General features: G+C 43.5%; 1 protein-coding gene across 1 annotated transcript in view; it reads right to left on the bottom strand.

Annotated features, from left to right (window-relative positions):
• RUNDC3B (RUN domain containing 3B) overlaps positions 1–21,565 on the bottom strand; it is a 1,211,775-nt gene that overhangs the window by 659,450 nt on the left and 530,760 nt on the right. Inside the window, exon 3 of the mRNA XM_069648386.1 lies at positions 8,434–8,567. Coding sequence (XP_069504487.1) covers positions 8,434–8,567 — 134 coding nt within the window. The remainder of the gene's footprint in view (positions 1–8,433; positions 8,568–21,565) is intronic.

The raw sequence follows: 21,565 nt of genomic DNA on the forward strand, positions 1-21,565 counted from the left end.
GGACGGAACTGACACTGCAGGGTCCGAAAGAAGTGGATGCGTAAAAGGTAAGTGGTGGGGTGCGGGGGGCAGGGATTTGTTGATCTTGGCCACATCAAAATTGGTTTCACAGCGAAATTGACTACGGTCAATTCCGCCGTGAACGATTGCATATCCCCTTTCACTCTCCCTGGCACATCCCCTCCTCCCTTTACTTTGCGTTTCGCACTTGCACGATCTGAATGACACAAGGCCTAGTAAGATTGATTGTTTTGTCCTCTTTCTGTCTTCCCTCCCTTGTCGCACCTATAAACATTTGTGGACAGGCGCGTTATAAATGACTTATCATATTTGGAGTTAAAAGTCCAATAACGTTATGGACTACAACTCCCATAACCACCCATGTACTGAGACGAGGGAGATTGTGCAAAGTGACAGGAGCTCGAAGTACAACATGCAGGCTAGTTATTTTTCCAAGCCTTCAGTATGCTAAACATTTAAAGATGGCAACTGCACTATTGGATCGAGAGGGAGCAGTGCAGTAGAAGACGTTGAACCCCAGGCTGAGGATCATGAACACGAGGCACACGAAAACAGAGAAGGCTGCTGGGACAGGAGGAGAGATGCTGCGTGCGAGCAAGAGGGACAGTGGTGACACTGGGAGACGCTGAGGAGCTCCATGATGTTGGGCTGCTCGAGAAGATAGCATTCTCCAGTCCAGGCTGTGAAGGAAAGCTGGCGTGGGACGGCAGAGCCGCGCAGTATGGCGGAAGAACGTCTGCACACTCCAAGGTTGGAAGCGGATGAAGGAGCCACACCACAGAGGTGTGAGCCACATCGAAGACGCTCAATGGAACCAGTGAGTTTGCCCAAAGCAGCTGGGGACCCTGGGGCATTCCCACAAGTGTGCCAGCAAGTGTTTGAATGGTATGAAGTTGCTAATGTAGAAAACATCCGAAGTTTGTTTGAATGCAGTCAAGGCAAAGTACAAAGGCAAACCCCAATCCAGAACAGATGCACGAGATGCCAGTGTGGGGGAAAGTTTTGAGCAAATATTACCATAGACATATATACCAAACACCTCATGGTGTATGCTATTGTGGTATTGCGGAGTATACCAGGCAGCTGAAACTGTATAGAGATTCATGTCAGGAGAGTATACCAGGTGAACTGCAAAGTTACAAGAAAGTCTACAGAAAGACTGTTACAGAACATATTGCTTACACAAGAACTTTGTGAGTCAAGTGGAAACACAAAGGAACTGTTAGCTAAAGAGCCATTTTTGCCACCCTGTTTCAGAATCCAGGGAAAGGGGCCATCCCCCATTTCCAAGGGTCTTTACTGTGGCGAACATTTTTGTTGGAGTTATTCTTATATTTTTGGTTTTTGAACAACACTTTTGCCAACATCAAGTTAAAGACATTACTTGCAGCCTTTGCTGCTTTGTGTATAGTGTGAGGGCCAGGATGGGCCATTGATCCTGGCAAAGAAAGATCCTCAATTTTGGTTTCTAGGTATGGATTTCTTCTTTAGGATAGGGCCAGAGAGGCATTTTATCAACCCATTTTTATTTAATAAAGTGTCTTTAACCAAAACATGACAACTTTGTGTGTGGCTTTCATTTCTGACACGTCACACCATGTAAATTACATTTTCTGCTTTTAGACAAAGGTTAAGAGTAATCCAGTTAAGGACATAGGGAAGGCCGTATTTGATGAGACTAATTGCCAGAGAGGTCACAGCCCAACATGAAATCAATCTGTGTGTCATTAGTATATGTATAGAACATTAAGGAAATAAGGGTAATAAGGTCTGTTGGTGAGTGAAGGTGGATATTGGAGAGCCAGTGTTATTAGTATAGAGCCTTGAGGAAACCCTTGATGTAAGTTCTAAGCATGGAGAGAAAGGCCAGACCTAGTCTGGACCCCACCCTTCCATGTAGGGAGGACATGATGCACCCAAGGGCACTGTCATTTGTGCAAAAAAGGTTCTACAGGCAGGCAAGCTGGGTGGCATGGTTACAGTGTCAAAGGATGCAGAAAAGCCCAGAATGAAGTCCCCATCTAAGGATTGTAGAAGCTCATTATTCAATTTACAGAAATCATGAAGTTGAGCTATGGCACTCTTCTCAAGGATATTTTCAGTAAATGGAGTGATGGCAATGAGCAGATAGTTTGCTAGAATGGCGGCATCATCTGAAGGTTTGAGCAGTAGAAGAATATGGATCTTCTTTAGTTCCTGGTGGAAGTACATCACATAAGTAGAATATATTAAATAAAAAGGTATGGGCCATCACACACCCATGGCCCATTCTTCAATTACCAGGTAATAAGGGAACCGATTCATCTGGTTGCCACAAGCGTACACTGCTGGCCTTAATTTTCAAAGAGATTTTGAAAAGCTTTTCCAATGAGTTCAGCTGTGGAGTCTACAGAGAGATTGGTTGGTTACATACAGGATTTTCCCGGTGCACCTTTTACATCTAGCTATAAATAGCACATCAGAGGGGCACTAGTGTCAAACAGCTATTCTATAACACAGAAAAGGTTCCTCGTGGTGAAAAATCTATTATAGTGACAGACATTTCGTAGGAGCAAGTGCATTCCAAATTGGGGAGAGAAATGATAAATGTTACTTTTAGGAGAGTCTTGTTTACATGTTGCATGCTACATTGTATTTTACAAGTTTGTGCTGCTTTACTCATTGCTATTATTGCCGTTATTGATTGTGATGAATCTGAGGATGTTGTCCCTTTTCCCTCGTGGGTGACCTTTCCCATGGGACCAGGGTGGGTCGCCCACAGTACAATATTCCCCTTGGGGGTGGTGCACCGTGGGAGGAAAACATGGGGAAGGAAGTCCCTTATGGGATTCAGGACAACGATTCTAAGAGAATGCGGTATACACCCCGGCTTCTATACACCCAACCCCTTTCTCCAATGCTAAATCCTGCTTTCCCCTCTTTATATATGGCCAATGTGTACATAGGGTCTATTGTCAAGTTAGTAAACCTAATATATTTGACAGGACTAAAACACCAAAGAATAAAAAGGATGCTACATATGGCTCTATTTTAAGTACTGTGAAGAAGATGACCAGGAGTCTGAGGATTGATCTAGAGAACCAGAGTGAGCGGTCAAGCCTCTCACAGTATGTGATTGGCCCAAAGAAATTCAACACCCCAGCGCAGGAGTTCACATGCAGCTAAGCTGAGATGCTGGGAGAGCTGTTCTCCGAGGATGAACTGCGAGAGCCGTGCACCAGCTGAGCAGAGTCAAGCCAAAAGGGAAGCCATGAACTGAGAACAAAGAGAACCCAAACGCGATCCAGGGCGGAAGGACTACTCAGGCTGCTGCTTGTCGAACCTATGGACAACCCAAGCCCTGGAAAAGCACCAGAGAGAGAGAGGACGGCAGCCGGGAAGAGTCAGACAACTGCAGAGAAGCTGCAGACCCCGTTGGTTACCCGAACGCTACCAGGCCCTCAAGAAGTGACACAGCTGCCCGGGAAACACTGGTACCTGCACGGGAGAGACAAACAGGTATGCAGGTTGCCCGTGAGGTGCTAGAGGTCCAAGAGGTCCAGGGGGGGTGAAAGCAGAAGCTGGAATAGGTGGGTCTGGGACCCTGAGAGGACATCGCGAGTCTGGGACACGCACCCATATGGAATTCAAAGCATTAAAGGGGCTGGGACCCTGTGGGGGGGAGGGTCAGGGATGCGGCGAGTGCACTTACCTTTGGTCCCGGTGAGGGAAGATGGTGGCCTCCTGCTCCAAGGGTGCTTGTAGCGGGGTCTTTCCCTGTGTGGTAAGGACCCCGTTCCAAGCCTCCTCATTGGCAGGGTGGCCGCCACCCCCCTCGCCAGATACTAATTAAAAGGAATCCTACACTTGGTGGGGAAGTGTGCCAGGTTGGTGGGAGAAGGAACTGTGAATTTCAGAAGCATATTCTTGTGAATTACCCAGTGACATTTGCTAAGAAAATAAGAAGATCAGGAGCCAATAAGGAAGGAAAGCAGAACAAGAACAATTGTAGGGGAAAGGAGCACAGCTCTAGCCTTAGAGTATTATATTTGTGAACATTGGTGGTTTTCATGAGTTTTGATTACCTCAGAGACTGGGAACTTTTCTGTTGGTTGGAACTACAATGAACACTACTCTGAGAAGAGATCATCCTTGCTCAGTTGGTTTAAGTTATTAGTGTTCGGGACAGAGGCAAGCTTTTGAGACACAATGATTTTGTTATCTTTTTTGTTGTGAGAACCTTTGAATGGCTGCAATGGTTAGGCTGTTAGAAGACTATACCATCAAAGCTTCCATTCCATACCAATCTGCAGCTTTATTTATTTGAATTTATAAAGTGCTCAATGGCCCTTGGGAATCGTGGCGCTGTTACAGGTTACTTGCTTCTAACCTATTGCATTTTAAATACAGTTCACAGCAGTTTACAGGGGGTGTTTCTACTCATAGACAGTTGAAACGCGTGGCACACAAGAGCCACAATAGGTTTTTGGGCATTAGGGCAGGGTGTGACTGTGGCACAGTGTCTAGTGGAAGAGTTGAGTTCTCAGAGCCTTACGGAACACTGTGCGTGAAGTTTCTTTTCGGAGTTCTGGTGGTAGTGCGTTCCAGTTTTTTGGATCTAAGGCTTTGTGATGCAGAGTGCCTTTCACTGGGCCTTTGTATCCTAAAACAAAGTCCGTATTTTCACAGGCGCCAACCCGGGAACAGCACATCATGTCTGACAATCTGTTGTCGCTCTGTGGTGATTGTTCTTATCAGTGTGCTTTTCCCTTCCACAGTTGCACGCTGCAGCTGAATGTCTTCATGTACGTCCTATTGAATAAATCACTGCGTTACAGCAAAGCATTAGTACGGCGTGCGATATAACTTTGCCCAGTGACACATATTGTAACAATACTTCTAGTGAATTCATCTCGGAATAATAAAAGAACATTTGACGTTTGCAGATATTTTTTTTGCAACACATGGTAGTTCACTGGTGCACAACATATGGACTGTGAGCCGGGTGTAGCCCTTCAGGGCACGATTTAGGACCTGCCAAGGAAGTCTATTTTCAGAATGAATTCCAAATGTGTGATCTACTTAGAGAGCAAACACAGCAAGAAGAGAATTAAAACGAGTTGACATCTACAGTCTCTGCATGTTTATTTCCATGCATGATAGAGGACATCACGAAACAAAAAGATACAAAAAATGTCCTTCAGTTAAAACAACAATGGTAAAGAAAATAGCAGTATTTGCACATTTTTCCTGTTGTACCTCCAGCCATACTGCAGTGTTGGTGGTATTTACAACCTGCTGCGTCCCAATGGAATACCACCAACCGTAACAGTTGTATTGTAGGTGGAATGCCGCCATAAAGCACCTCCAACATTTACCTTCTGTCAAGAGAAAGGGGTAAGCGGTGTTTGTTCCAGGAGTGAAGGGAAGAGCACACCTGAACAGGGGGTGGAAAAGTGGGCACCTTGAATACCTACCTAATCACCGCTTTTGCAATGCAATGCAGAAAAGGTTCAAACATTCCTCTCCTTTGCATTATTAAAGATGAACAATTATCAGTTTGATCGGCTACAGTACATAATACATGTTCAATCTCATGATAAGGATGGAAATGGTATAATGAGATGTAAGGCAAATGCTAAAGAAAAAAATAGCAATACAGGGAATATGTATACCTCGCAATGCCTTCTAGCATTTAGCTTTCTGATTTATAAAAAAGTTTTAAAAATATATATAAATCGAGGGAAAAAGGCCTGATCCTTGGACAGGACAGCCCAAAACAGGAGTACCTTCAGAGAAACACTTTTGCACCCCTGATGTAATTGTTTCCATGTTGTAAGGATGGGAGGGCAAGGTGTGCATAACTTTTGTTGATTCTCCCTCTTTCCCCCTCTTTCCCCTCTTCCCTAGCCCAGGCATCCATAACGGGTGTTAGTGATATGGCCAGATGACCCCCTACTGTCTATTGATCTTCCTAGGGCTAATGGTGTTCTCCTTGAGAGAATGGCTACCTAACTTCCCAGGGGCCTTCTAATTGTCCCTCGCCTAGCTCTGCTTAGTTTTCTAGGAACATTAGGGTTGGTGCCTCCTTCCACCCGGTTCCTTCGACTCGTCACTCACACTGTCCCTCCTGACCTAATATACTGGGTGCCAAGATGTTCTCCTCCTAACTATGGTTAAATTCCTTTGATCTCACTCCGCCTTCCAATCTCCACCCTTTGATGGTACTTCCCTTCTTACTGCTGACCTCATTACCAATATTACCTCCACTACCAATACTACACCCCCTCCATTGTTATCTTCTCCTTCCTACTACCCCATCTCCTTATCACTACTACCTCTATGCTACTGCTACCGCCTTTCCCCTCTTACCACTACTCCTCTTCCGCTACTACCTCACTACTACCATTGCTTATCTACTGCCTCTTCTCTCAATCTCTACTCTCAATACCATACTCTACAACTGCTACTTCTTACCATTACAACTCTCCCCCACTACTATTCTGCTACTCCCAGTACCAGTACCGCCACTTACAACTACTATCTCCCCATACTCTACTACTAGTACACTCACTCATCACTCCTATGCACAAATACTCCAAATACTCCTCTCTCCAGAAACTTCCACACTCCTTCTGCACTCTCCTCTGGCCTCTTGGACGTTCGCCACCTCCTGTCCTCACCCAAGCACAACCCACACTAAGCAACTCTCAACTTATCTGTTAAACAGTCCACCCTCTCCCAGGATTGGCCATCTCGCCCTGTCAATGCCTTACCTGCCACAAGCAGGCGTGACAGGGGAGGGCTAGCGCGAGGCTTAAAAGGGCTTGTAAGCCCCACCCTTTGCATGGTCCTGCCATGCTTTAAACAGACAATTTACTGGTCTCAAGGGAACTCTTGTTCCCAAGTAGTTTAGGCCTTTCTGCAGGCTCTTATTTAAGTTAGCAATTACTGGTGGGCTAATGGGATCTTCATTAATAAGGTCGTCATTGAGGATTTTATTTATACAAAATTCCATGATGGTTTAGCAGGGTTGACTCTTTAGGTTCCAGCTGCAACACAGCAGACACCGTCTGCTGAAGACGTGCTCCCTTTTACATTGAGACGTGGGCTTGCTGAATTGTGGTAGCAACCATTCTGGTGACAGCTTCGCCCTTCCTCTCCTGCTGCAGGGGTCGCACATGCGTCCTCTGTGTGGAGTGTCGTAGGCTGCTAGTGTGCTTGGCCAGCTTGCGCAGCCTGGCCTCTCCAGATGTCTGGTGCAGCACCAGTGCTGCATCTCCAGCGGCACTCCGGCTCCGGTGTTGGTCTGTCTACCTGCAGCTGGGCTTGCTGGGGGCACGGCTCCAGCTCCCTGTTGTGGCATCAGTGCCATCATCAGATCACGTTCATAGCTGCTCGGAGGGGTCTTGCCCACACTCCCTTTGGCATACTTAGATGTTAGTGTCAGGCTCTCCCCGGCCACCACCCCCTGACATGGCCGTTTTAGCCGCCCTGTCACATCAAACAGAAAACCATATGAATTGAAAGCAGTGGCAATTTCCTTCAAGGACAGAACTGAAATATGAACCATTAGCAAAACCAATAGGTCTGACTTTGCAAAATGGAGAGTTTGTCCTGTGAGGACCTTATAGAAAAATGGCATCCTCTACATTTACCAAGGCAGACCAGAAATGGGTCTACTACACAGATCATTGAGGTCTCAGGTCTAACATACGTTTTAATGACAGTCTTAAATAAGTCAAGAAGCGGGTTCCAAAGTTCTTGGCAGCCTAAAACAAATTAGCCACCAAAACATTCAGCACAAGCGCCAATTGGAGGCCAAGGTGGCAATATCCTCTAATGCATCTGCCCTGGTGGATGCCATCCCAATAACCATGGCTTCATCTCTATTCCAAACATCAGTTCAGCTGATCTGCACACATTGTGATGGAAATGCCACTGTGTGTTCAATGCTACCATAATGTTCAAACCATTGCAGCTCAGAGATGCAGACTTCATTTTCGTCCCAGGATTTAACCCTTGAATTCCCAAAAAATGCATAGGCCCCTTGTTCTATTATCTGCATGCTGCCAGTTACAGCCTGCTGATCCATTCTCCTGAAGGGAATGCTGTGTAGGGATGAGACCACTGAGGCCCGTATCTCACATGGAAAATATCATGCAGGTCTAAAACCAGGTGATCTTCCAAGATGAAGCAAAGCAAAGAGGGGTGGCTCTCCCAGCTTTTCTGCCCACCTACGCCTCCGAATGCCACACAAATGAGATGGAGTCGAAAATGGAAGCGCAAAGGCACGTTTAGGCCTTCATGTTCCACACCACGCCTTCTAAAATGCCCACTATGAGATATTTGTGCTTTCTCACCAGACTGTGCATCATTATCATTCACAAACAGTATCCTCAGCCCAAATAAAACAACCCCTTGATTTCTTACCTTGGCTCGAGAGGAGCTGACATTCTCCATGTTCTCAATGCTGCAGATGCAACTGTGAGGCACCTTACAGCAGGCCACGCGGATATAGTCCCAGAAACTCCGTGGGCTTTCATACCCAAACCAGGAGATTTGACCTGCATTGAGAGAGAGCGAGAGAAAACAATGAAATAGTCTTCTTGAGTCAGAGCCATTTTAAGCTAGCCCTGTGGCTGCGTATTTACGTCGTGCAGCCAGTTAGGCACACACGTTCTAAACATGGCAAGTGATGTAAAGGTTTTAATGGATTGCTCATTGATAAAATGACATTAGTGTACAATAATCATCTGTAAGGGACTACTTATTTACACTTCGAGACCTTATTTGCTCTCTTCCAATTGTGGTTGCATCATCAGTGAATGTGGCAAATTAACCAACAAAAAGCCATTGGTCAAGAAAATAAACATGGGAGATTTAATACATACGGTGTATTTTAGGATTCTAATTGCAACCAAAGGACTGTGAGCAGGGCTTCCAAGGTCTTATCCAAGACCTGCACTTCTAATAGAATGGCAGTGACGTCAATCAATGATGAAACATCACAGCAGGAATTATATTCCTACTTCACCTCTTTTTGGATGCATGGGCTGAGCCGGTAAACAAGCATCCAGAATAACAATAGTAGCAAGTACCAAAATAAAAGAATGTTCCAATCAAGGTTCAATAAAAATTGAGAATTTAATGAAACCAGGACAGACAATTTATTTAAAACTTACTACCCACCCCTGTAATGAGATGCACAGAGAAGGCAGACTTTTGAAGAAAATGGCACTCTGGGTAATGACGAACAGGGGTCTGCATGCAAATGGTCTTGCAGATTTATTTCTTTAACGGTCCGGAAATTGTTGAGCCAGGTTCATGGGTACTTTCAGGTGCATTTAGTCTGTTTCAAGTTGGCAAGCTGGCAACACAGCAATGCAGTTCGACAAGCAGCAATGGCTTGTGGCTCGAGGAACCTTGGGGCAGGAAGGCGAGGTTGAGTAAGCATATCTCAAAGGCTCAACTGGGTCTCAATGCAAGGAAAGTGGAAATTCAGATTTATTGGTGATTTGGCTTTACTGGATCCAACAAAGCAGCGTAGTTTGGCACATGGCAACAGCTTGTGGCTCGAAGAAACATGGAAAAGGTAGTTACATTTGGGTCGGCATAGCTCAAAGGCACTCAAAACTGCCCAAGTGTGAACTGGATGATCCCTCAAACAGCCCTTTAAGATGGGTAGCAGTACCCTCGAGATAGATGGGGCTGCAGATTCATACTCATGCATCAAATAATTAAGACAACTCAATAGTTTGGCAAAGGGAGTCTGTTTAATGACAAGTTCATAAAACAGGGAGTACAACGAACATCAGCAACCGCTCGATCTTCTCGCTCTCTTCACTTTTAGAAAAAACACAATATTTATAGCAAAAACTTGTCATTGCTGACGTACAACCTGCGCACATACTAACGTCATTCTACGTGGCAATCTTAAAAACCTCACATGCAACGTGATTGGTTTTAGGAAGGTAACTTAACATAGGTACTATATCTGTATATGGTAACGGGGAGAAGGGATTGGATAATAAATGTCAGGTGGGGCAATTAAGCCCGCCCTTCAAATTGGCTCCTATGAAAGTCACTAAAAGTACAACGTCCCATTGGCTCTACTCATTATAGGACCCTAGATTACATGGTCCACTATGATTGGGTTGGCATCAACCCCACTCATACTTTTCCACCTACGTCTAGCAGCACCCAGAAAGAACATCCAGGTGCAGAGAAGCTTGTCTGCACCCCAGCTTCCCACCAATTATGCTACAATCAATCATCACCTCAGTAGTCATGTGTCAATGACTGCTTTGTAGTTCCACCTTGTGTCTGTTCTGTACTCTGAGAACTTTCAAGGAGTATGGGCATGGCTGGGATCCATGCGTAGGTGTGAAAGTCTCCTTCTTCCAGCCTGCCTTTGTCACGTGACTAGACACCATGAAATCATCTTTTGTCTGTGTCTTTTCATATATTTGATTTAATTCTACCAGTCTTCTGACATCTGTGGCTTATCTTGACCTTTCTGAACAGTATCCTCTGTTCTCTTCTCTCCTTAATTGTATCCAATGTCAGCCTATTTCAGTCAGATAAGACCTTGGTTTCTTGGCATGGTCATCCTTAGCTGAGTTTTGCTCTTGATTCTCGATTTTCATGCTGCGACACACTCCATCTGAGGCCTTTTGTAACCTTTGTTCAATTCTGCTTATGTGCGTAGTGGACTTACATTCATACATACAGTGCTTCTTGAGGTATGTACTTGTAAATGTTGGCGCTTGCTGCAATCTATCAACTATAAAGCATAAGCAAGCTTCACAATTTCTTTGCCTCTTGCAGTTACTTGCATCTGTACACGTTTAAACAAACTGAATATCTTCATGATGTATGTGGCACTTCTCCATGGTATTTCGACTCTTTGTCAGTATTCTCAGGTCATTAGATCTTCTATGTGCATCAGTCCGATTTCTTATGACGCCACCATTCATCTTCCTTCATTATCTTCTTTGTTTCTTCAGGTATTTTATTCAAAAAACCATCATATTGTTTAGGATGTAGGTATGGCTTCTCTAATGGATACCTTAATGTCCAGGTTTTCTTAGGTGTCAGTATATTGACAGTTGCTGTCATCCTGATAGGTACTGGGCAGAGCCCAAGTGCTGCTCTTTGCTGATTTTCATGTTCTCCATATGTCACATACTTTGGTGTGAATCCCATGGGTAATAGGAGGGGGCAACTGGAGTGGGGACGATACTCAACACTTCATTCTCCCTTCTGGGCGATTCACCAACCACTCTCACTTCTTTCTTTGCATTCACTTTTTCTTCATCCTTCACTTTTGTTTCATCCTCTGGATCTAAACATTTTGGTCTGAAGAGATGCTTCTTTGGGGTCCATATCTTTATGACTCCTTTCAAGCCTCCTGCTGTTCTTATGTGCTCATCCTTGTTCCATGTCATCAGTTGACATTCTCCACTTGGAATGCAATAGATCAATTTTCCCCACATATTTTCGATAATTTCTTGGATATAGGAACTTGGTTCCATCTGGTGCATAAATGCTGGTCTTCAGAAAGTCTCTTATTTCTTCATCAGTTAGGTCTTTGGGCTTCCATCCTAACTCAACATCTATCAAAATCGTCATCCCTATGGCTTTCTTTGCAGTCTTCTGGCATTGTGAGATTATTAATTTGATCACACATAATCCAAGTAATATCACCAACAGGGCTCCTAAGAACTTGAATGCATCTGCCATCCATTGTGGAATCCATGAAAACAGTGCTCCAAACCAACTGTCATCAACTTCGTCAGCTTCATCTATTATCTGATTCTGTTGTTTTTTTCAGCATGTCTATGGCCTCTGTTAAGGTTCCATTCTCATCATCATGCGATGGTGTAAATGTGCAGCATGATTCTCCAATTTTTCACAAACACCTCCATCCATAGCTGTGACCATGTCTAAGACATATCTGTTCTGGAGTGTCATCATGCCGATTGTTCTCACCTCTTCTCGGATTGCATTGAATCCTTTTATGGTCATGTTGATGGCCTGCAGTAACTCCCATCTGGTTATCTGCAACAATTTAGTATTTGCTCCAACCTGAATTTCTGGCATCAGGATTGTCGTGAACACTGATGAGGTCAGGCTGAACAACCTGTGTTCGTATGGGATAGCATCGAAAGCTTCTATGTATTTTGTATAGAAATAATTTTCCCTCTTTGTTCTTTTCATAAGCTCCAGAAATCTCTTCTTTCTCAGGTGAGCATCTGCTTTCGGGAAAATATCAATGTTCACATCACTTTACAGAAACACCAATGCTGGAACATGGACATTCACCAATGTACCTATACCTCCCCAATTTTTCAGCAATCTCATTTATGCTTTGCATCCACACGCCCAATAGTGATCCATGATCAGTGCAGTACCATGCATCATTCCTGGAGCATCAAAGACTCAGCTACAATTGTGATTCTGTCCCATTTTCGTCATGACATTATTCCTGAAACATAGCTTGGAACTATCCAATGGCACCATCTGTAAGGGTCCTCCTCGGTCTTCAACCCATGTCAGTAGTCTGGCAAGTCTTGGCCACAATGGTTAGCATATCATCTGTGCATTTTCAATTGTTACTTTGTAGTATCCAATGATCATCCATGCTCTGCAGATCACCACTTCTATCTCCCAACCGTCCGCAGACAATACTGTTCCCCAAATTTGCATTTGTCCTCTGTTCTTCCATCTGTGAGCATCTTCTGTAGATTTTCCTGCAGTTTCCAATTTCTTGTTCACTTTTCTTCTGATCTCTGCTCCTTTTATTCCAGTTTTTTCATATCTGATCACAATGTTCTTCGTCTTGGTATTGTTTCTTGTCTTTATGTCTTGAACATAATCATCTTCGTCTGGATCTGTTTTTTCAGTCGCCCCTTTGAGAGAAGCATCACTTCCCATGAACTGACCTGTGGTTTTGCACATTGCTAGATGTGACAGACAGTGCGCTGTCTGCACATCTATCTCGATCGATTTGACTTTCCCATGCTGTAGGGCAAAAGTGCACATACAAAGCATTCTTCATTCGAAGGTCATCTTCCAACTTCCTTCTTATGTTGGTACCATATGTTGTTTCCCAAATGTGCTGTGCTGTCCAGGTAATCAATCAGTTTATTATTGTCGTCTTGTGTGCTTCTTTTAATTCTCAAAGTCTATTTGCAATTCGCTATAACCACATCTCTGAACACATCGGTATAACTTCTTCTGGCTGGCGGATTCTCAGGCACATCCATCCGGGTTCTCCAAGCAGAAGAAAGTTAAGTAAGTCTTTCTTTATCCCTCTACCTCATTCTGGCTCTGTTTATAAACAGCCATATTGATTCTGCTATTATCCCTGCACGTGATTGTCTTGTGGGACTTGTACTTGGGCTTTTTGTCATTGGATCAGGTGTGCTTGCAAATATCGTCTCTATTTGCTTATTCTCTAAAGCCTTTTGTCTCCTTAAAAGTTCAGCTTTCTCCATTTGTCTCAACCTTTCTTGGTGTGAAGCTTCCCATCGTTGTTTGTCCAAGCTTCTCCCATTCTCTGGAATGTGATTCTGAACTCATTGACACTAGACCAGGTGTGATTGTACTCATTATCTGTGTATGTGTAGGTCTCATCAATCTCTTGTCTGGTTTACTTTGCTGACCCTGTCTCTGGCGTTTCAACTCATTTGCTAAAGCAAGTGTTTGAGTGTGTGTGTGTGTCATGGCTTACCACTTCCATCTCAAGCTCAGTCACCATCATTCGTTCTCAGAACAGGAATGACTATATAAGGTCTGGCCAGCTTTGTAGGTCTCATGCGTACATCCTTAGGTGGGTTCACAGGGATCTGAACGCTTTGTGAACCTATGATGTTAATGACAACAGTATGATAATGAATACAATACATGTATAGATGATACATCGGTAGGTGATCTTACAGCACTTGTTCCTTGGGCAATATGAATGCCTCTCCTCGCGAGGGAGAATGATGCTACTACTCTGGCTCCCATCTCGATCATCTAAGGAAGCAACAACTGGTTCTTTTATACATTTTCATCATTATCACTTTATTCTGGATTCTGCTGTCTCTGCTTCATGGATCACTAGTTCTGGACCAGTTGTCCTCGGACTCTGGATAATGGACCGTCTGTTATCTCTGGAATCAGTTCTGTTTGCAATGTAATGTTCCCTTAATGAACGATGACCTTGGCAAGTCTATAATACATGTTCCATATAGACTAGTTCCCAGTCTATCCCTCGAATCGTCTTCACTCCAGATGAGATGTTGCTTCCCTGACAGCAAAAGTGTACTTTTTGTCAATACTTTGACGATCTGTCCCTCGAATGAAAAGGTCTCTATACTCTTCTGTGATTTTGATGAGAAGAAAGTGCAACCTGCACTATTATACTATGTAGAAGCATACTCAAGTTAGTAGTGTTGGCTGGATCGCGGATGAATGTGAGTACATCGACATTGGCATGTCTCCCAACAAGATCTGGAAAGTCTTCAATTGAATGAAAATACACTGCATTTACCAGTCTACAATTCTCTGGTGATAGGGACATTTGTCTTGTCCTCCCTGTGCTCTGGAAGTAAAATAAACTGTTCTGCAATCACTGTGAGCAGTCTTCTTATTATTTTTTCGTTATCAGAATCTTGAAGAAATTCTGTTATGCTTGTAAATTTCCCCACCAACGACAGATAGGACCTCAGTACCAAATCGAAATAGGTCAATATGTGCCTAGTGAGGTCACTACTGTGTGACAACCTTAGTAAGTCCAAACAAAGACTCTGTGTGGAAGGACTCAGGATATTGTATTCTATTCCAGTTTATATATCCTCAATCAAAATTTGGCATAGCTTCTCTTATCAAGGCTTTAGTGTGCCTCAGTCCAAAGTCAACAAGCTACTTGTGGCTCAATTAATATAATTGTTCTTTCCTTACCCTTCAACTATGATGCACAGAGTGTTCGTATCCCTTTTTGTTCTTCCTTATTTTGCTCAAAGGAAATGTCTTATAACTGGGCCACAACCTTATCAGAAAGGTTTCCTTGCTATTTTCACTTGACTGTTCATGCGTCATTCTTCCTCATCATGGATCTCGTCTGCAGGTGCTTTGGTTCTTCCCCGTTGCCTGTAGTTTCTCCGGGTTGGGGTGCAGGAATAGGGGTCTCTCCGATATATGGCTTGATGTCTCCAAGGAAGAACCAAGCTCTTCTTCCCTGTAACTTGATTGCAGATGGCATAATATCCTCCACAATGAAAGGGCCATGGAACCTTGGCTCGTCCCACCTTTTTCTTGTGCGATTCTGAACTAAGACGGTATCCCCAGGGTATAGTTGAGGTATATGTACCTCCGGAACCTTGTCAGCTGTAGTATCTCCTTTTGTGTTCTGTACTGCCCTACACCCTCCTTGTCGTCGCTGCAGCTGTCCTGAAATTACAGAATAACTCTCATACAATTCAGGTAGTTTTGCATTTCGAATCCTAACACTTCTCCTGTTGGCTGAGCATCACATCTAGCTCTAGTTCGAATCATTAATGACGTCCGCATTTTTCTGCCCGTCACTTTTTTTTTTTTGTTGAAGCTTTATTTTCATTTTCAATAATGAAAAAAAAAATGAATTTACAGATAAATAACTACTAAGTCGCTAACATATCACCGAATAACTAACAATAAAATTCAAAGGAAAAACAATCACATGTCTATTAAAATCTACTTACCCTAACACAATTCAATATAGTCCACAAAATAATTGCAATAAACAACCCCACATTCACAACCACAAAAGACCACATAGAACAAAACACAAACACCCACCCCCACCACATATTTCTTAGACTAGATGCAATCCTTATAAATGTCTTTGAATCAAACAATATTCACCCATAAAGATCATTAAACCCCTCCATTGTATATCATAACATGTTTCTTTGTGCAACCTACAAAACATAGTCTTTTCATAAGTAGAAAGAACATATACATTAGAAATCCAGCCCTCCACTAATGGTTTCTTCCTCGTCTTGCAAACTTTCAATATCTGTTTAGTAGCTACCAACAAAACCTTAGTAATCCAACACTACGTTACCCAGTCAATTTTAAAACCATTGTTCAGTAATTGCAGAATAATGGAAGATGGGTTGCTCAGATAGGAAATGTCTGAAATTCGATCAACCACATCACACCAAAAGTTCTTAACTCTCTCACAGCTCCACAACATGTGAATCAAAGTACCTCTTTCCTTCCCACAACCCCAACAACTATCGCAATCAATCATACTAAAGGCACCCATATGAGCTGGAGTCCAATAGATTCAACCCAAAATCCTCTGATGAATATAGCGCAGTTGCAAGTCCACTTTATCTCTAATTGGGACTCTCCAGATCCTTTCTTATTCAGCTGGTGTCAATTCTCTACCCAGTTCCTCTGCCCATGCTAGCCTCAATTTTTCCCATGAATCAGTCCACTGTACATCCAATTGCATAGCCTTCAAAATGTCAGATACTTTATGTGATACACTGGCCAATAAATTTAGAACCTCAGGTTCCCACAGTAGCAGAGCTTCTGACATTCAAATCCTTTCAGCTAGCAAATCCACCAACTCTCTATACCTCTTTGATTCTCTGTTTTGTAATCCAAATTTCATGTGGCGTAAGATGGTGATCAGAACCAGGCTGGTTTCTGAGTCCATACAATGCCAGTGCAAGGCAGTGCAACCATGCATTCTTCAGAGTACGCTTCAACTTGGTTATCCTTTCCTTTAATAAGCCTTTGAGCTTCTCGCATACCCCATTCCCTTGCGGATAATATGCTGATGAAAACTTGTGCTTTATACCAAGCAACAAGCTTATCTGTTCAAAGGCTGCGTTGACAAAATGAGGACCGTTATCTGACCTCATCACTTCACAAACTCCCCATCTGGGAAACACCTCCGTCACCAAGAATTTGGCCAGACAGGTAGAGTCTGGGTGTTTTACATGGACCTGCTTCTATCCATCTAGAGAATGGACACACCACAACAATTAGATACCTGTACCCGTTACATACTTGAATCATATCGACATAGTCAATGTGCAAGTGCTGAAAAGGACCATTAGGTCTTGGAATGACTCCTCTGATCACGCGTAGTGTATGCCCAGCCGTGAATTTCTGACAGACTATGCAATTAATCATAACAAAGTGCAACATGCTCCGCCAAGGTTTGGTACAAACCAGTCTTCGGCAATGGTTGCTGCTAGATTCTCTCTTGTTACATGCGCTGGATAGTGTAACTCTTCCAGTGCTATTTTCAGTATGGCTATAGGCATTACTCGTTTACCAGTGCTGTCCTGTCACCACAAAGCATCAGAGGGGTTTAAAGAACACCCTCTTCGCTTCCAAAGGTTCTTTTCTTCCTGCGGTGCCTCCCCCTGGAGCTCCATTAACTGAGTGCTTGAGATATTACTGTAACCCTCCGGCTCACTTCATTTTCTCATGCACATCAGATATTTCCACATTCATCGTTATTTCATCTTCAGTTGATACACGCTTGGCTTCAGCGTCTGCTGTTTGATTTCCGTGTGAGATAAAAATCTGTCCCTTTCGTGTGGGCTGTGCATTTCACAACTGCTATGCCAACTGGGAGTTGTAGTGCCTTAATCAGCCTGTCCAATAAGGCGGCATGTTGCACTGGCGCGCCATCCACTCGGAGGTAGCCCCTCCTTTTCCAGCATGCTAAGCCTGTGTGCACTGTCGACGTCACATAGGCAGAGTCACTGTACGCCGTTACTTCGTGCTCTGCGTGATTCTCAAGCGCAAGTATCAATGCCAATAATTCTGCAGCCTGTGCTGAATAATGAGAGGGTAAATGTGCACTAATAAGTACTCAAAATTCCCCATTCTCCGTGTGCCCCACCACAGCGGCACCTGTATATCTGTGTCCATCATTTTGATCGATCCTCGAAGAACCGTCAATGAAGACAATTTCTCCTTCTGCCAAAGCATTTTCCTTTACTCTTGGGATCTCGTCATAGAATTCTTCGTAGTTCGCGCAATCATGTATTGGCTCTCTGTCAGTAACTGGTTCTGCCATGAATATAGCTGGGTTCACTATTCTGTATCAAACTATTTTAATTGCTGTATTTGATATGACCACCTCATAAGGAGAAGCTCTTTGTGAAGTCAATGTACCTTTTGGTTTCTCTCAAATGGTGAATAATGCGTGCTCAACGAATAACGTCATCGGGCACCGCAGTAGCATGGCTGTAGGTTTCTCTATGGCGAACGCAGCGGCAGCCAAACTTTGTTCGCACAGGAAATGACCTCTCATTACTGGGTCTAAAATCCCACTGTATATGCTATGGGCTTGTACCCCAACATGGTTTTCTTTGTAAGGACTGCTGTCATAACAGTACCACCTGTGTGTGAAAACAGGTAGAATTCCTCTGCATAATTGGGAATCCCTAAAACTGGTGCCTTGCACATTGTCTTTTTTTAGTTCAAACCTTCCTCCATGGCCTTAGTCCACACAATTTTTTCTTTTGTTGCCTGTGCTTTCTTTAAGGCTTGCAATAAGGGCCTGGTATAAGAACTGTAGTCAAAGACCCATGCCCTGACGTAATGACATAACCCTGGAAAACTCTGCATCTATTTTATCGTGTGTGGCTTAGCTGTTTTCAAAATAGCTTCAGCTCTTTCAGGGGTAACCTTCTTTCCTTCATGTGAAATCAGTTGGCCTTTGTACAACACTTCTTATTGACAATACTGTAACTTCTCCTTGTCAACATTATATCCTATCTCAGCAAGTATAGTCAATAACTGAATGGAATCGCGTCTGCACTCTTCCTCTGTTGTGCTGCAGACTAAAATTTCATCCACGTATTGCAGAACAACACACTCTAATGCAATGTTGCTTAAATCCATCTGCAGGACTCTCTTGAAAATCGAAGGCGACTCAATACCCCTGGGGCAACCTTGTGCTTTTCAGACGAACTTGCCTGAACGTGAAAGATGTCAAATCTGTGAGTCTTTGTGCAATGGGATTGAGAAAAATGCATTTTTCAGGTCAATCGCCATGAAATAGTGTGCCTCAACAGGTATGTTACATAGAATTGTAGACGGGTTAGGGACTAGAGGGAACTTGGCCTCTACTATCTGGTTTATCGGTCTTAAATCTTGTATTAAACACCAAGCCCCTCCTTTTGATTTTTTGATCAGATAAACTGAATTATTACATGATGACTCAGATGTCACTAAGATACCTTGATCCATCATGGCAGAAATTGTCTTAAAAATCCCTTCATCTGCCTCCCTAGACATGGGATATTGTCGTGCTCTTAGTAAAATTGCACCAGCTTTCAATTTAATCTTCACTTCTCAAACTCCCTTTAGTAAGCCTACGTCATAAGGGCCTGTAGTCCATACAGAGACAGGCACTTTTGCCATGTCGTCATCAAAATATTCAGGACATTTTTGTGCCAGCATCATCCTCTGGGGTACCTCTCTTTTAATCATTTTCACCCAATAAATGAGATTAACCTCAAATGTCATTTCATCCTTAACTCTTTGTTCTTCAAATAGATTGTCATCAGTGATGTCAGTCAATCTGTAACCTTCTCCAATGGCGATTACTGCGCACCATTGTCTGCCTTCATCATCACAGCCATCAAGCAGAGCCATCTCTCCTCGCACTATGGCTGCGTGTATTGTTAAGGGAAACACTTGTCCCTTTTCTTCATGCATAGGTATTCTTGGTCTGAACAGAAACTCTCTGGTGCTCTCATTGTGCTGTCTGCAAGGCTTGATAGCCATGACATTAATATGCGCACTGCATACGTGAATATCTCAGGTTCTAATGGAATAGCTCTCATGGCCATTTGTCCTGCATATGGTCTGATCATTTCGCACACGTTTAAATAATGCATTCATGGAGTTGAACACACTATGCCTTCCTCAGTGAACGAGATTGTCATATTTAGCTTTGTCATCAAATCTTGTCCTAATATATTTACAGGCGTATGTCTCGAATACAATAGTGGCACTTTCATGTCACATTCTCCTACAGAAACTGGAAGTTCTTTTGTGAAAGGAACGTGGCTTGTTGTTCCTGTAAAGCCTTGGATAGTCATGGCGTCACCAGATGAAGAAAACTTGCCTTCACGTATACACGAGCGTGTCGCACCCGTGTCCACTAGGAACAAATATTCTTTATCCCCTATAGTGACATCTCCCGTTGGGTACTCGTGAGGGTTTGGTGTCACTGATAAGATGGAACACATCAGGTCTCCCAGTGAGCTGTCCTAGTGCATGTACAATTTTGTGCCACAGTTAGTGAATGGATTTCATCCATCACCCGTGGCATTTCCTGCTCTAGAGTTCAATACCTGTAGTCTGTAGAAGTTGCATCGGGGACTGTTGAGTCTGTCTTTGTGGGAAATTGGTTACAGTCTGTTGTGGCTGTAAGCTTTGCTGCACTCTCGGCGCTTGCTGCTGTACAGTTTGATTTTGCACAAATCCATCTACACTCTGCGGTGAGACTGAGTGGGTTCATCATCCCCCTCTTATAAATTGGTCATTTTATACTATCCCTTGACTTCTGCACATACGCGCTAGATGTCCCGTCATCCCACACGTCCAACACGTTGGCGGTGGTCTGATCATTTGCCCATTTTGCATATTCTGATTTCCGCCTTGCATATTCTGAAAACCTCCCTGATTATTCTGTGCTTCTTCCTCTTGGGCTGAGCCCATTATTGCTTTGATCGAACTGCCTTTGGTTACTAACCTGCTGCATATTGGATCCATCTGGGCTCGTTAACATTGCCCCTTTAATGGCATATTTTGACAATTTTTTCTGCACTAATTTGACTTCTGCACCTTTTCTTGCGTCATTCTTCTTTTGATGTTTCTCTTGCAGCAGCGTGCAATAATGTGCAATGGTCAGTTGTATTTCAGACCATGGCTTAGCTTCAATTCCTACCAACTTTTTGAGCTGCTTCTGTACCTGTTCTGGCAGCCCTTGACATAATATATGGTAAAACACAGGTATAGATTCCCCCAAGATACACGAGTTTCCAGCACCCATGCATCTTGAAAAGTCTGAATGTAAAGCAACAGATCATCTCCTACTGTCATTTTACGTGTCATTATAGCTCCCATGTAAGAAGTGTCCGGTTATAGCACTTGAAGCGCTTTCCATACCGTGGTTCTGCAATTGTTAAATGGTGCTGCGTCATGCGCAGTATTGACTGTAGTCACACCAGGGTAACCTGCTAGTGTCCAAACATCGTCAGCTCTGTCACCAAGTATGGCGATAAAAAAAGACCCATGATATCCCCTATAGCCAACGTGTTTCCTCCCATCATTGTTTCTAACTCGTGTATCCATTTCCCAGCTCCAGATGTCAACATTGGGGGCTTTTTTTAGATTCTTTCTATCCATCTGTGACCATGGTATATACCGTGGCCTTGCCGCTCCCTTCTCTAATAAGGGAAACTGATGCACTAAACTCCTTTTCTTCTCTCATCATTTGTCTGTCTACCGCAGGGGTAATATTCCTGCTTCGCTGTCTTCCTGGCAA

Source organism: Ambystoma mexicanum, chromosome 2q (assembly GCF_040938575.1).
Source record: "Ambystoma mexicanum isolate Mex_15411 chromosome 2q, UKY_AmexF1_1, whole genome shotgun sequence".
In the NCBI taxonomy this organism is placed as follows: Eukaryota; Metazoa; Chordata; class Amphibia; order Caudata; family Ambystomatidae; genus Ambystoma; species Ambystoma mexicanum.